The sequence below is a fragment of the Rhinopithecus bieti genome, unplaced genomic scaffold, assembly GCF_001698545.2.
Source record: "Rhinopithecus bieti isolate Rb0 unplaced genomic scaffold, ASM169854v2 scaffold_9899, whole genome shotgun sequence".
NCBI lineage: Eukaryota > Metazoa > Chordata > Mammalia > Primates > Cercopithecidae > Rhinopithecus > Rhinopithecus bieti.
This window is the reverse complement of record NW_016806979.1, coordinates 2372460-2389256: the sequence shown is the minus strand read 5'-3', so window position 1 is coordinate 2389256 and position 16797 is coordinate 2372460. Positions and strand designations below refer to the sequence as shown.

General features: G+C 45.5%; 1 protein-coding gene across 1 annotated transcript in view; it reads left to right on the top strand.

Annotated features, from left to right (window-relative positions):
* RPTOR (regulatory associated protein of MTOR complex 1) overlaps window positions 1-16797 on the top strand; it is a 424190-nt gene that overhangs the window by 95771 nt on the left and 311622 nt on the right. The window contains exon 3 of the mRNA XM_017879553.1: window positions 3057-3139. Within this exon, the coding sequence (XP_017735042.1) occupies window positions 3057-3139 (83 nt within the window). The remainder of the gene's footprint in view (window positions 1-3056; window positions 3140-16797) is intronic.

Sequence of the window (16797 nt, the reverse complement as noted above, 5' to 3'; positions counted from 1 at the left end):
GGACTTTCCAAGGGATGAAATCCAAGGAGGGGGTACTCCTTGAATGGGAACTCCCTCCCTTCTCCCTCTGTCCGTGGGTCACTGGAGAGCGTGCATAGCGTGAGCCACCGCTGACCATCGTGATGTATGGATAGGTCCTTTATCTCTGTACGGAGGAGACCGTTTCTGTTTTCTTACCATAGATGATAGCCGCGGGCTGCGACCATGCTGGCTGCTGCAGTTAAGTATGGGTGACTGAACTCAATGCCTTCCAGCCAGCCCTCTGCGCTCAGTGCCTTCCAGCCAGCCCTGTGCACTTGCTTTGCTCCTCCATGCATGTGGCAAGGCCTGCTCTTTGGCATCTGTTTCTTAAAGCTATTTTTTGCTTTCCTTTGCTTTGTTTATGCACTTCGTGGCCCCAATTTTTTACTTTTCAGATCCCAATCCATTCCTAACTTGTGGGTCTGATCACAGCACAGTTGATTTGGATCACTGTGATTTTTTTTGAGACCTTAGAACCTTGTTCCTGAGAGAAATGAAGACCAGTAGGTAATTTCTGAAGTCACGGATTACAGATTATAACAAATTTACCACAATTCTTCCAGAGAAGTTAAATATTACCTGATTTTTACCAAGCTTTTTTCAGCCAGAGGTGTCCATTGAATTAGAACCATTGAATTAGACTTTCCAGAAAGTTAGGACCTGGCATCTCTGTTTTGAAAAGCCCTTGATGACATTGACCTATCTATGGACGAAGGCCCTTTCCAGTTGTAGAATCTTATTAATGTCATGATATTTATTTATTTATTATTATTATTTTTATTTTTTTTATCAGAGCAGCATACATATAGCTAAAAAAGAAAAAATTAAATAGTGCCCAAAACTATACAGGCACCTGTCAGCGATACTGCGGGTTTGGTTTTAGACAACAGCAGTAAGCGGGTCACATGAACGTTTTGCTGTCAGTACATATAAAAGTTACCTTTACACTGTACTGTAGTCTGTGAAGTGTGCCGTAGCATTGTGTCCAAAAGAACATACACACTTTTACTTAAAAACTGCTGAAAAATGTTAATGATCACTTGAGCCTTAGCGAGTCGTAATCTTTTAGCATTTAATTGGCTGACAGAAGGTCCTGCCTTATGTGGATGGCTGCCAACTGATGGGGCGTGGTTGCTGAAGGTAGGGGTGACTACGAGAATTTCTTAAGACACTAACAAAATTTGCTGCGTTGATTGGCTCTTGCTTTCACACAGCATTTCTCTGTAGCATGTGGTGCTGTTTGATAGCATTTTACCCCCAACAGAGAGACCTGGAGTAGTTGGCAGATGCTTTCTGGAAAATGAATGACATGAGCCTGTCACATTAAGGAAAGCACCTGACAGTGTTTGTTTCCATTGATAAAATTTGAGATTTCAAATAAAAAAAATAAAATGTGGAAACCTTATACCTACCACTATGAGCCTGGTAACTTCTTTGTTGTTGTGGTGGTGGTGGTGGTTTTTGAGACAGAGTCTCACTCTGTCACCCAGGCTGGAGTACAGTGGTGTGATCTCAGCTTACTGCAACCTCTGCCTCCTGGGTTCGAGTGATTCTCCTGTCCCAGCCTCCTGAGTTGCTGGGATTACAGGTGCCCATCACCACGACGGGCTAATTTTTGTTTTTTTAGAAGAGATGGAGTTTCACCATGTTGGTCAGGCTGCTCTCAAACTCCTGACCTCAGGTGATCCACCCATCTTGGCCTCTCAAAGTGCTGGGATTACGGGGTGAGCCACCACACCTGGCTGAGCCTGGCAACTTCTTAGTACTTAAGACATTTCTGATGAGATCATGATAATGTTAATGAGTGTGGATTTTTTTAAAAAATTGGAGAATGAAATGTATAAGATCTGTATAGTTCAACGAGCCGATATTTTCCAAATGGTCAATGTTTGATGGTACAAAATAATATATGGGTAAAAAAATCCACTCAAGGTGCAGCAAAGAGCAGTTAATTTTAATGTGATAGCATACAAAAAGTTCGTCGGTGTGGTTTCAGATAGTACATCTCATAATCTGAAGGAAATTACCACTTGATAATTTTTGGTGTAGTATCAAACAAAAGAGTCATGATTATGTAAAATAGCATTTTAAGATACTCTTCTGTTTTCTAATGATAAATATGTGTATGAGGTAGGGGTTTCCACGTGTGCAGTCACTGAAACCATGAATTGCCACAGGCGAATGCAAAAATGGATGAGAATCACCCATCCTGTACTAAACCACATATTCCAGAAATTCACAAAAATGCTGCTCTTCTCACTAAACTTTTTTGGAAAAAATAGTTATTTTTATAATAAATATGTTAAAATACAATGAGTTTGTTATTGTTTTTAAAATGAAGAAAGAAATATTTAAAAAATCTTATCTGAATTTCACGTAGAGTAGATATTGATAGATACAACAACATAAGTCAAAGCTCTTTGGGGTTTTCAATAATTTTAGAGCACAAAGGGGTCCTGAGACCAAACAAGTTTGAGAACTGCTGATTTAGAGGTAATTGCTCTGGAACCCACTCCTGAAATAAACGGGTAAATCCTGGACATGAATGTATGTTTGTGAAACAGATTTTTTTTGTGGGAAAACTGAGTGCAGATGAAAATTAATTAAAAAATGTCACTTCTTTGTCTTTTCTCTCCTCCTTTTCCTGTACCAATGAGAGCCATAGTTTGAACAGGAGGAAGCAGATGCTGTTACTGCAGAGCTGCCTTCTCATAGAAAGCTTGAGCAGGAGCCTGAGAATAAAGCAGTGCAAGTGCGGGAAAGCTGCAGGTGCCGAAATACAAATGAATGTGGGTAGAAGAACAGCAGTCACTTGGCCGTGATGTTAAAACACTGGCTTTCACGGCGTGTCAGCTTGTTTGAGCACCTTAGCTGTTCCGTGAATCTGGTTAACACTGATCAACCTTATGCGTTGTGTGGCTTTTAGTCAAAGGTGACTTTGAAGTGCGTTATATAAGGAGAAACTGTGGAAGAGAGGCCTAGCAGAGGAGGAAACGCAGACATAAAGAACTTTCTCTTTTCCATTGCTTCCTCAGATCCTCTGTCGATGGGTCCTCAGAAAGCTCTGGAAACCATCGGTGCAAATTTACAGAAGCAGTACGAGAACTGGCAGCCAAGGGTAAGCGTGCTTCACTTTCCTTCTTACAGGGAAACTCCAGTTCCTTGGTTTCCAACCCTCTTTGGACCCAAGTGAGAATTCCATGCACACCTTGCCCTTGTGCGGCATGGTGCCTGCGCACTGTGTTTCGTGTGCCTGCGTTCTGCCTGCTGGCTGTTGGTGGCTGTATTGTCTTGACGACGTACACATTATTGTGAGTCTTGCATTGGACAGTCCAACTTATTTTGCTTAAGTTTGTTCCAGATTTTAGAAAAGAAAAGTATTCTTGTTGCTCTTAACCATGGTTTTAATTTTTCTCAGGAAATGTATTTTCAATAATTTTTCTTTAACCTCAACTAGTTAATGCTATTCCTCGTGTCTTCAGTTTTCAAATAGTTGCACAAGAAGCACCCAACATTCAAAAGATGACACCTATTATACACTTTGTCTTTGATTCAAAAGATAAGGTTCTTTTTAGGGAGCCAGTTACCAATTAGTGTGTGTGGGTTTTTTTGCTTATATCTTACAGTTTTTTTTGTTTTTTTTTTTTTTAAAGAAAAGTGGCATAGAGTATAACTCTGTCAAATTGCCTTTAAGATCTTAAGTTACTTGTAATCCACACAAAGACCTTTAGCCTTTCTTATTAACTGGTTTGGAGATTTAATAAATTTAATAAAATACTAGGAATCTGGGTGCTTATGGAGGTGCCCTGTATTCAGCTTTGCGTGGTGGGGACTCGAGTTACCTAAAGGAACATAATGAAGAACGCAGGTTGAGAAAGTGCCTTACCTGCGCGTCTCCTGCGAGTTTTACTCTCCCCTTTTTGATGTAAGCCTCATGGAAACACATGATTTATGCAACCTTTTGAACACTTATTTGGTTGGAATTTTGATTTGTGGATCCTTTATCCATATAATCTGGGATTTAGGGATTCCTTATACGTTATTTACATTCTTAGAGTAAGAGAATAGCCAAAAATGATTTTTTTCCTGCCTTTAAAAATGTCCTTAGGTCATTTCTGCTGTTGCTTCCAGTCGTGAGCTAACTGTTAGGAAGCATCTCTGTGTCTTAGGGTGTACCTTTATGCTTTGCATTACCGACTTGTCAAGTCAACAATAGCAGACTTTTGTTCTTTAGAAGGCAGTGCCTTCATGGGTTTTTTATTGATGCCTAATGGCTTTACTTTTTCCTCTCTCAAATTCATTGCCTCTTGGTGGTTTATGTAAACGTGCCATAGCCTTTTTCTTGAGAGCGCAGTGCGTTTGGGGATGAGATGAGGACTGGAGAGAGATTTGGATGGCGGAGTCCTATAAAAATGTAGTTGAGATGCCTTGTGTTTTCTGTAGAAAATAGCTTCTTTGAAGACTTTGAAGGTACCCTGGGGTCTCAGCATGGTGAGATGGGCGCTTACAGGAGTGTGGGGCAGAGTGGCAGTATTGGAAGACATGGTCGTGTTGGTATATGGCGTGTCATTAACCAACACCATGGAAATTCAGAGGAATGCCTTTCTGGCTACTTCTGGCCATCTCCTGGGTTTGGCTTTGTACCTTTGCGCTTTATTAGATACATTTGTTTAAAAAAGAATGTAACCCAATAAATGCAGATGTACCAATTGTGTTCTTTCTACAATGAGTCTCTGCCATTATAACTAGTTTCTTCTTTTCCAAGAATTATTAGATAAGGAAATATAGCCTTTCAGAATACATGTGTTTAATATTTCAAGATATTGTATGTGTATTCCATTTGCTATGATTTACAATTTTTTTTTTGAGTGCTAAGAGTTGCTTAGCTGCTTAAGCAACTTAAGCACTTAGTACTTAGTACAACTTAGTACAACTTAAGTACTTAGTTAACTTAACTTAAGTACTTAGTTAACTTAACTTAGTACTTAGTACAACTTAAGTACTTAGTTGCTTAAGTACTGCTAGCTTTATTAGTTTTGCTTGGTAGATACCAGCTTGTTGATGCTAGCTGACAGGAAATGGAATCTTCTAAAGTGGCATCTGTTATTTTTAATCTAAATTTCTGTCTAGGAGCAGATCTCTCCATGGCATTGAGAAGAGGCATCATGAGGTAGGGAAGGCCACCTTTCCATGTGGGTCAGTGATGACAGCCAGAAAGATGACAGTGCAGACTCAGTGCAGGATGGAGGATTCCCTTCCTGTGACAGTGGCACAGTTTTACTCGGACGGCGAGCACAGGTGCAAAGGGGTGCAGTCCTCTGGATGATCTGTAGTCTGGGAAAATTTGTTAAAGTTGGCCACATTTCAAGAATGGATGTGCAAAATAATTTTCTGAGTAAGAGATCATTTGAAGGGCTGGTGCGATAGAGAATGTGTCAAGATTACAGGATGCTTCGGAAAAGGTACCAGCGCAGGCGGGATCCCATCTGGGCTGGTTTATGAAGTGGAATCTGGAATAAAGTATCCGCTGCAGCCTAGAAAGAAGCCGTTCATGCACACAGAGTGGGATCTTTTGTCTGCATTCAGGAAGCAAAACCACAACAATGGATACCTAATATTTGCTTTTCGAATGCCAACACTATTGCATTCATTTTAAATACAATAAAATGTTTAAAATTTCCTGCTACTAACCATGGGTGGGCCTCATCTATTTTAGAAATTAGCCTAAGGTGTCGGATGTCACAGGATACCTCTGACCGGCTCTCTGGTGTGAGCGTGGGGCTGTGCCATATGCACTGGGTAATAATAGCACCTGCCCCGGTGCGCGTGGTACACTTCTCCTCACAGCTTTCCGTGGGTTACAGGACAGAGGGAGGGAGGCCTGGCATAGATAGCGCGGCTGTCAGTGTGGGGCAGACCTCATGCTGCCTTCTAGAGTTTGCACAAAACAGGAAGTACTTAGCAAGCTCAGATGTTTGTGTGCAAGGGGCCTGGTTCCTGACTGTAAATCAGGGTCCTTTGAAACATTGCGAGGCTAAACACGCACCACTTGATTGCACTCTACAGGGCTCTCGAGTTTCTGCAGTAATAAAAAGAGGCTGATGTGCCATCTGCAGTAGAACAATGGGGGCGTTATTAAATTTCCCAGGCCTTCGATGGAAAGACCCATATATCTGGTTTTCTCTTTCTCTGTGTCCTTTATTGCAAGAGTGGAAAACCTTGGGTCATTGAATGGAAATGAGGTTATTTTCATTAAAGTTTGCCGGAGTTGTTGCCGCCACGCTGTCATGGATGGGAGCAGAGTAGGAAATGCCTGTTTCCTCACCGGTAGCGTCCGTCCAGGAGGTGCAGAAAGCCGGACCCCCATCGGTGGCACCAGAGTGGTGCCTGGAAGCCTCTAATGATTTCCTTGCCGATGCTGGAAGCTTGGACTTGTTCTTCCGATGCTGGAACGCTTGCTTGTTCCTCTTCATTTTTCTGGCTTTTGATATAGGTGATTCCAGTGCAAAAGGAATTGAGAGAAACCATGGTGATTATATTTTTTCTGAAGGCTGCCAGCCACTGTCTGGCCTGTGTTTCCTTGCTCAGGCCCATTGAGCCCTTTTCTAAATGATTTATCAGTTTGCCACTGATGAAATGTGTCTTCTGATTAAATTTAAGGCTTTGCCTTATTACCTCGTCGGTGCATAGATTTGTGTTCTGCCAGAGATTGGAGGAAAAATGCCGACCGTTGTTTCAGTGGAAAATTCTGCAGTAAAACCTCACTCATTCCATCATAAGTCTCAAATGAAAGTTTTATTGGGAGTTGGGAGTAGGAGATTATTATAAAGCTGGGAGCATACAGTGAAGAATTTATCTTTTAAGAGAATTTTTCTAACAAATTGGGTTTTCTGGCAGTTTAGTACAGGATGGAAGTTGGGAGCTGGAGCCTGTGGAAAAAGGCAAACAGGAGGGACCTCGCTCTCTGGGTCCTTCTTTCCCCAGAGAGAGGGGACAACACCAGGAGCAGAGGCCACACCTCTTCACTTGGGGTGAGCTTTAATTCTTCCGGTGCCTTAAAAATAAGTTTCTTTGGGAATATGGATCATTTACTAAGGAAGATGAAATAGCGTGGCAGTGCCTCCACTGACTGAGTCCGTGCGTCGGGCAGGTGTGTCTAGAGGAGGCGACGGAAGGTGCTCCTCAGTCACGGAGCCAGGTTGTTGTAGGAACTCGTTCTCATCTTGTCCAGGTCTGCAAGTAGTGAAGGCAGCAAGTCCCGTGTGGCAGCCGTGGGGCTTCCAGGGAGCTGAGCGGTCAGGTTGAGTCAGTTTCCATGTGGCCAACAGTTCTTAGTTATCCACGCACAGCCCTGGTTTGTGGATTACAGTGAACAGGTTTTGAATGCCAGCTTCCCTTCAGTTCAGCGTGCTTCTCAGATGTGACACAGTTAATTTGTGGTTAAGGGATGAAAGTTGGTTTTACTGTTAGATAAACATGTTTTTTATAGTGCCTAACCCCAAGCAGAGTATGTTCAAGGAGAGAACAAAACAGCTCCCAAGATCTGGTTCATTAGCCCAGTAGAAATTGTTATTGCATTTTAATGTAAATGACAATCATCCTTTCCGTGGTATTGATAATAGAGTTGTTTGTATGCTTTTATGAGATGCTTTGATTGAATCGAAGCTGATGACTATACCTCCTGTTGGGAGGAGAGGGTTCGGGGAGCAAGGGGGTTGTGAAGGCCAGTGGTGGACTGTTTTGGTTCTACTTTGGACACTTAACAGGTGTGTCTTTTGGATTTTAGGCACAAGTGTCACTTGCAGAACTGCATGTTTATGTGTAATTCCATGTTGTATAGGGGTTTGTAGTGAGGATAATTGGAATCCAGACGTCTTCTCCTTGTCCCTGAATGGGGCTGCTGCTTGACCTGTCCGCCTCACGGGGAGTGTCGTGTGGCCATGTGTGACAAACTGTGAAACCCTTGGTATTGAGTGCTCCCGCCGCTAGGTGTGGTGGAAGGCACCTAGTCAGGCGGCTGGGTTGGCTTTGGGGAGCGCTGCACGGATGGCTTCTAAGATCCACGTGTCTTCTTTTCCCTGGGATGATTAGACAGGCCTCTGCTTTGTGGGCAAAGCAGTTGGTATCAGCACAAGTCACTCGCTTGCCTGTGCCCCCCACCCCCAAATGTTTTGAGATGAATTTTATAGATGGGTGCCGATATGGCTTGGCTGTGTCCCCACCCAGATCTCATCTTGAATTGTAACTCCCACAATTCCCACATGCCGTAGGAGGAACCTGGTGGGAGGTAATTGAATCATGGGGACGGGTCTTTACTGTGCTGTTGTCCGTAGTGAATAAGTCTCACGTCCCTGCATGAGCTCTGTTTCGCCTGCCACCATCCATGTAAGATGTGAGTTGCGCCTGCTTGCCTTCCGCCATGATCGTGAGGCCTCCCCAGCCGTGTGGAACTCTAAGTCTATTAAACCTCTTTCTTTTGTAAATTTCCCAGTCTTGGGTATGTCTTTATCAGCAGCGTGAAAATGGGCTAATACAGATGCAGTGAAGACCCATAAATAAGTGAGTTCTACCTTTTCTTAGGATTTTCAGGGTCAGATGTGGATAATCGGGGAAGAAGCAGCTAAGTTGCCCTAGAACAGTATCCTACATCTGGAGGTGCTCCAAAGCTATTTGTGGAACAGCCCAAGGTGGACTATTACTCACAGTGACTCCTGCTTAGGGCATTCACGTTGCGACATTAGTTCCAAATTGACAGTCCAGTTCAGCTGGTGAAAATGGCCCTATAATTGCGATTGGCAGCATCCCTGGCATGCTACCCTGATGCCATTACCATTCCATCATCCATCCCTGTCTTGCTGTCTGCCCTGCCGCCAGCCCTCCCTCCTCCTGCCCACACTCACCTGACTTCCTTCTCTGTGGGTCCTAAGGTTGGGCTTCATGCACCTTGAGTTTCTGTGACAAGCTGCCAATGAGGACTCATGGGCAAAGGCGGAACTGTGGGTGGATGGCTCACAGCTTGCATAATTCAGTACCTGGTGTGAAGCACTTTGCCTGTGTACTCGTTACAGTTGCAGGATGGTACAGACCATATCTTCTGGTTGTCTTGGGGTTAACTGTTGCGTTTTGACAGTTTCGCTTAACTGCTTACTGCCCAGAAAGTTAAGAACTGTTCTATGACCAGCATTTTACTTATATTTTTGCCTTGGCCTCAGCAGTGCTCTCCCACTTCGTCTTCCCTCCTTGCTAGCGCTTCTCGCCTGACAGCTTTTACACGTGCGTGTCGTGTTCGGTGAGAATTCTGATTCATGCTCTTCAGCCAGAAGCCTTCGTAATCAGCTCTGCCCACGCACTTCCTGCCTTGCCCTGTCCCCAGAGGCCATGGTATTGGAAGCAGCTTCTGGAAGCGAGGTTAGATTATGCAAAGCAGTTTATTCCGGACTCTTTAGACCAATTGTACCAGAGTGTAAAGGTGTTGCCACCCACTGCCATCCCTCCGAGTACCTTAGTGACGTGACCTATAAATTCTTTTAGGCACACCAAACACATTACAGAAAGAAGAACGAAAGAAAGGCATCATTCTGCAGCTGCCTGGAGGATGGCAGCCAGTTGTGACTAGACCCCTCAGGGTTTCAGTCCATTGGAGCTGGTCCCGGAGGGGCCCTTGCTGGCCAGCCCTGTGTTGGACTCTTGCTCTCTGAGACCACCGAGGGGATTCGCTGGAGAGCCCATTTGGGATTGAAGAGCACGCGTGTTGACTAGAGTGGGTTGCAGCATGGGCCGCAGCCTGTTTAATCACGGCCCAGGGAGGATCGGTGGAGTCCGCCTCCTCCCCTCTGCCTCGTAGGTCCACAGACTCGTGCTGGGCTCGCCGCTCCTTCCCTTCCTGGGTGGGCGCACCCCTCTCACTGGCAGGGAAACTCCCTGGGAAATGTGGTCTCCTCTCTACCAGTGCACTGAGGGGTGCGGTGGGGGGAGAGCTTAACTGTGGAAAGAATGTGAACTGGTTTAGTTCTGGCTTTGCCACTTCTTAGAAATGTAACTTTGGACAAGTTACTATTTACTTGTTACTTTTACAAGTTACTATTTACAAGTTACTTTTAAGATTTGTACATGCAAATGAGAATTAATGGAGAGAATAAAAGTATGTAAAGCATTTGCACCAGGGAGGCCATGGTGGTTGGTCATCAGATCCTTACTTCCTGTCCCTTTCTGTCCCTTATCCCTTCCTCTCCCTCCTGGTTGAGGTGGTGGAGGCCATTCCCAGAACATTCTGCCCAGAGTCTTGCTGCCTTAAGCCCCTTCCCATCCTGCCTTGTCTCTGATTTTATCCTCTTGCTGGTATCTCCTCTTCCTGACTCTCCTCTATTAATTGACCTACTTGAAGTGTAATATTTTTAGAGAGAAATAGGGGCTTAGCTCTGTCCTTAACAGGCCTCTTGAAGATATTATCTCTCATCATCATGTTCCCTTTAACAAGGGAGTTGTCTGTGTGTGTGACAAATTGCAAATGAGGGCCCCCCACCGTCAGGCTGGGACTAAAACCGTAGCTCAGCTGTCGTGGTTTCACAGATCTCACGTGCCATGTGTGTTTCCTGAGTTAACTTGGGGACCGTGATACAGAGCGATGTGGAGATGGCTCTGAAGGACAGGCAGGTGCCTGGCGAGGGTTGGAAGTGCTGCTTTGAAGTCAGAAAGTGGAAGATGTGATGATGTGTTAAAGAATGGAAAGCTAAATTTGGAGGTGACGATGAGGAACCCACCGTATGCTCACCATATGCAACTACGAAGAGTTGTAAAATCCCGCTCCAGCCAAATTGGAAAGTGCTGATCAAGGGGGAAACGATCAATAACAGATTGGAGGGGGACGGCCACTTCAAAGTGTCTGCGGGACTTGATTTCATTTTGCAGGGAAAACCATATGTCACAGTGGTGTTCTTGAATTTGGGTGTTCACGGAGGCTTCTGGACAGCTCCCTCCCAAATGTCCACAATTTACTTGTTGGTGTGACACATAATGGAGATTTTTAAAAAATGGACATATAAAGCACGTAACGTCAAGTTCACCGTTTCAAAATGTACAACTCGGCTGGGCACAGTGGCTTGCACCTGTAATCCCAGCACTTTGGGAGGCCGAGGTGGGCAGATTACCTGAGGTCAGGAGTTGGAGACCAGCCTGGCCAACGTGGTGAAACCTTGTCTCTACTAAAAATATTTTTAAAATGTGCCGGGTGTGGTGGTGGGCGCCTGAAATCCCAGCTACTTGGGGGGCTGAGGTGAGAGAATTGCTTGAACCCGGAAGGTGGAGGTTGTAGTGAGCCACGATTGCGCCACTGCACTCCAGCCTGGGCGACAGAGTGAGACTCCATCTAAAAAAAAAAATGTACGACTCAATTGGTTTTTAACATCTTTGCAATCTTGTGCAACTGTCATAACTGCCTAGTACCAGAACACTTTCCTTACCCCAAAGGGAAACCCAAAACGCATCGGCAGTCACTTTTCATCTCCCCTCCCTGCAGTCTGCCTTCTGTTTCTGGAGATGCCTGTTCTAGGTTCTCCACACAAACGGAGCCGTACAGTATGTGGTCTTGTGCGTCTGGGCTCTTCACTTAGCATCTTGAATGTTTTTAAGATTCATCCATGTTATTGCATGTATCAGTAATTTAATCCTTTTTGTGTGTGCATGTGTAGAGATAGGATCTTGCTTTGTTGCTCAGGCTGGTCTTGAGCCCCTAGCTTCAAGTGATCGTCTTGCCTCAGCCTCAACTCTTTTTATAGCTGAAAATCCATTGTATGGATATCCTACATTTCTATTTTATGCGTTCATTTGTTGATGGACACTTTGCGTGGTTTCCACCTTTTGGCTATGAATATGTACATACTCGTGTTTGTGTAGGCCTCTGCCCAGGAGTGGGAGTGCTGGGTCATATGGTGACACTGTGTTTTACCTCCCTGAGGCACTCCCCATCTATTTTCCACAGTGGCTGTACTGTTTCTCCACGTCTGCTGGCAGTGTATGAGGGCTCCAGTCTGTCCACCTCCTCCCAACATCTGTGACTTCCTGTTTCTTTCATTGTTGTTATTGTGATCGGTGGCATCTCACGTGGTTTTGGTTGGCATTTCCCTGGTGATTAATGACGTTGCCCTTCTTTTCATGTGCTTATTGGCCATTTGGAGGAAAGTCTATTCAAGTCCTTTGTCCATTTATTACTTGGGCTGTTTGTCTTTATTGTTGAGTTCTAAGAGTTCAAAATGGAGACTTTTCAGTTGAATAAGGTATAATTTCTGTTGTGAGGACTTGTTTCCTTTCCAAATAATATGTGTGATGTCTGCTGAGAGCCTCATGATAACATTTAATTCTTAAAAGAGCCTTGGCCTTGATAATTTGTTTCATAAAACTATTAAGAGGTTCAGCCAAGCACCGTGGCTCATGCCTGTGGGAGGCCAAGACAGGAGGATCCTTTGAGCTCGGGAATTGGAGACCAGCCTGGGCAACATAGTGAGACCTTGTCTCTAATTGAAAAAGGAAAAGAGGTTCTATGACTATTGACTATACTGATCATATATATAGTATATAATTTAATACCAATCCCTTAAGATTCCTGTGTGTTTTCGTTAGGAGTCTTTTGGTTTTCTTAGAGCTGTGGTCTGTCCACCTGGAGTGTATGTCGGGAGAAAGCTCCTGTCGGGGTGAGTGCAGGTAGAGTGGCTGAGGAGCTGGACCTCTGTGAAGTCTAGGTGCGGGTTGGAGGCTCATGGTGGACCAGGAGCTCAGCAGGAGATGGTGCGTGTCCACGCCAGTGCCCGGTCTCCACCGTGCTGCAGCCCTGTGGGTCTCTGCTCCCCACCCGGCAGTTACCCTGCAGGACGTTCCTACGCCTCCCTGTGTGTGCGGGCTGGGTGCTTCCTTTCTGATGTAGTCATCTTTGATGGGACTGTGTCTGTTTGGGCCCAGGGGTCCCCACAGGAGCCAGCTGCGCTCACATGCTAGTGGTCCCTGGTCCTAAACCACCTTCTGACCTTTCCTCTGTTGCTTCAGCTTCCGCTCTCTGCCCACTGCATTGCGTCACTGGATTTTCAACATTAAATTTCCCCCACAAGAGTGTTCGATGCTTCACTGGATGGCCAGGCTGTATGGCCCGTGTAAAAGACAGACAAGTGCCACCCAGGGACAAGGGAGTGTGTGGTTCAAAGTCCCTGAGAACAGATGCCAGGCTCAGGTGGTACCATTTACTTCCAGCAAGAGGAGAGAGAGGGTACGCCAGATCCAGTGCCTTGTGATGTGGCCCCTAGGCCAGGGGGTCATACCCTCATTTTGGACTACAGTATTAGGAGATTCCCCCACGCTGTGGTGTCTGAAACACAGAAAACTGGGGGCATGCCTGAGGGCCATTGATGCAGGTGCTGAGGCACAACAGGGGAGCCATGGAGGCGGACATCGGGAAAGACCCTCCCAGGTGAGGGCCGCACGGGCTGTGGTGAGGGCGCTCCCCTCGGTGGGCTCCCGGCCCAGCACGTGGAAGACTGAGTGCAGTCCACTGCCTTCCCAACCTAGAGAGGCCGATCAGCTCTGCTTAGCTTCATGCGGTCCCCCGGGTAACTGGCCCATCTGCAGGTAGGTTCTGAGGGAGTGAGGCAGTCCTCTGTAATCACCTGTGATTGGAGAGCTGGGTGGCAGGATTTAAAGCGCATGGCAGAACCGGGAGGATTACTCACGGCTTGTATAAGGAAGGGTCGCTTCTAAAGGGCCGCATGTGTGGCAGGCTCCTTAATCAACACGCTGCTTACCCCAGACTGGAACATGCCCTAAGGTCAAGTCATCTTTGTGTAGAATTTTTAGTTATAAGTTTTGTTTTATAAACAAAATCTTAGCTAAATTCCAACAAAATTCAAGAAGAAAGCACAGATAATCAGGGAGAAATAACTCAAGAGTTGAGGAAATCGAGAGTCATAAAAGAGTGCTTTGCAAAACTTTGCAGGTAAATTGGAAAACTTGTATGCGATGCATAATTTTCTAGGAAAATATAAATGACCATAAGTGACCTCAGAAAAAATAGTAAAGAAAAATAAATGGATAAACATAGAAGAAAGAGAAAGTTACCAAAGCATTCCTTTTCTAATCCTCCTCCCTCTGAAGGATTTCAGACTTGGACAAAACACAGAATTATTTAAGACTTATTTCTGTTACGGGAAGATATCTAAAACATAGTTTGTTTATTAATTTAGAGACAGAGCCTTGCTCTGTCACCCAGGCTGGAGCGCAGTGGCTCACTGCAGCTTCCTGGGTTCAAGCGATTCTCCTGCCTCAGCCTCCCAAGTAGCTGGGACTATAGGCACGTGCTACCATGCCTGGCTAATTTTCGTATTTTTAGTGGAGACTGGGCTTCACTATGTTCACTGTGTTGGCCAGGCTGGCCTCAAACTCCTGACCTCAAGTGATCTGCCTGCCTCGGCCTCCCAAAGTGCTGGGATTATAGGTGTGAGCCATATGTTTTTTATTTTTTTATTTTTTTATTTTTATTTATTTGTTTTTATATTTTTAGAGGGATCTTGCTCTGTTGCCCAGGCTAGAGTTCAGTGATGCAGTCATAGCTTACTGCAGCCTCAACCTCCTGGGCTCAAGCTCTCCTCTTGCCATATCCTTTCGGGTAGCTGGGACTACAGATGTGTGCCACCATGCCCAGCTAATTTTTAATTTTTTTTTTTTTGTAGAGGTGGTGGCTTGCTTTGTCACTCGGGCTGGAGTGCAGTGGTGTGATCATGGCTAACTAACCTTGAATTATTGGGCTGAAGTGATCCCCCTGCCTCAGCCTCAGGAGTACCTAGGACTACAGGTGTGAGCCACAGTGCCCAGCTTAAAATACATCAAATTTAAAATGCAAAAGAAGAAACTGTATTCAACAGTTGTAGTGTATGCACATATGACTGATAGGAGTCAGCCGTTCCTGCTGGTCATATGTAATGTGTGTAGGTGGGTGTGGCATATGTGTACATGGGTGGGTAGATCCATAGATAGATGGAGGGCAAATCGGTGGATCTGCCCCTCCTCCACTCACTCAGATGCCATGGAGTGAACACGGAAGGGGACATCAGCCTGTGGCTTCCTTAGTTGTTCTCGTTTTCCTTCGCCTCTTAGTGTCTTGCTGTGTTGACTCATTCTAGTACTGAAAGCAGCATGTTGGGTCAAAATACATTTTTTTTCCTTTGAGGCGGAGTCTCGCTCTGTCATCCAGGCTGGGGTGCAGTAGCGCAATCTCGGCTCACTGTAACCTCCGCCTCCCGGTTTCAAGCGATTCTCCTGCCTCAGCCTCCCGAGTAGCTGGGATTACAGGCATGTGTCACCACACTCAGCTAATTTTTGTATTTTTAGTAGAGACGGAGTTTCACCATGTTGGTCAGGCTGGTCTCAAACTCCTTGTAGGTAAGCCACCCACCTTGGCCTCCCAAAGTGCTGGGATTACAGGTATGAGTCACCATGCCTGGCCTCAGAATACATTTTGAATCCGGTCTGTACTGACTTCAGAATCTGACTCCAGAATAAAATGTGATTTTAAGGGGCAAGGGTACCACAAATGAGGCGAAGCATAGAACGTTTGTCACCATGACCTGGGGCAGATGCAGAATGGGACTTTTACCTTTTTACACAAAACCCTTCTATGTGCCTTCTGTTTTAAAACCATGACTATTTTTTGCTTTAATAATAGGCAACTAATTTAAAATACCTATTCACCATGTGTCATCTCAAAGTAGGAAGGGGACTTTGAGGCAGAAGGAGCCACTTGGGACTTTTGCCTTTGGGTTGTGACATTTGTCACATAAGAATGTTAAACGAGGCTGGGCGTGGTGGCTCACGCCTGTAATCCCAGCACTTCGGGAAGCTGAGGTGGGCGGATCATCTGAGGTCAGGAGTTCGAGACCAGTCTGGCCAATGTGGTGAAACCCTGTCTCTACTAAAAATGTAAAAATTACCTGGGCGTGGTGGTGGGCACCTGTAATCCCAGCTACTCAGGAGGCTGAGGTAGGAGAATTGCTTGAACCTAGGAGATGGAGGTTGCAGTGAGCCGAGACTGCGCCATTGCACTCCAGCCTGGGCGGCAGAGCAAGACTCTGTCTCAAAAAAAAGAAAAGAATGATAAATGAGAAACATGTCTGAGTAAGTTGATAATAACCCTTCTTACTAAGTATCAGATAAAAATTCCATTCAAAGAGAAAGTGTTATGTCATGTCATAGTTTAATTGGCAGTTTTTTCCTCAGTGACATAGAAGACAGTGATGCATCGTACAACCTTTGGCACCCTAGAGTTTATGAAAAAGTGGCATCTGTTCTGTAGAAATTATAGTCACACTCTGAAGAGCAGAGTTGGGGACAGAGTGGAGCTCCAGGAAGAGCCTGATGATGACTGGCCTCCCACAGGTCTTCCCAGAGACCCCTTCGCCACCCATGATCACCCCCTGCCCCGTTTCCCATTTTCTTTATATTCTACCCTTTTGCAGCAAGGGACTAACAAGGGCCATGCGCGCCTGGCAATACAGGCAGTCCCATCCTTCCCTCAAGCCCTAAGTGACCCCTGCTGGCCGTGCTCACAGTAACGACTGCTGGAAGGATGGTCAGCCACTGTCCCGGATGCAGGCAGCCCCTTGGTCCCCCCATTCCCATCGTTCCCCACCCCATCTCCCCACCCTTCTCTCAGCAGGAACCTCCTCCATGCCACCCCCAATCAGCTTCCTAAAGTGCCCTGTGACTCTGGCTCACCTGCTGGAAACAAGGCAAGGTCAAGGT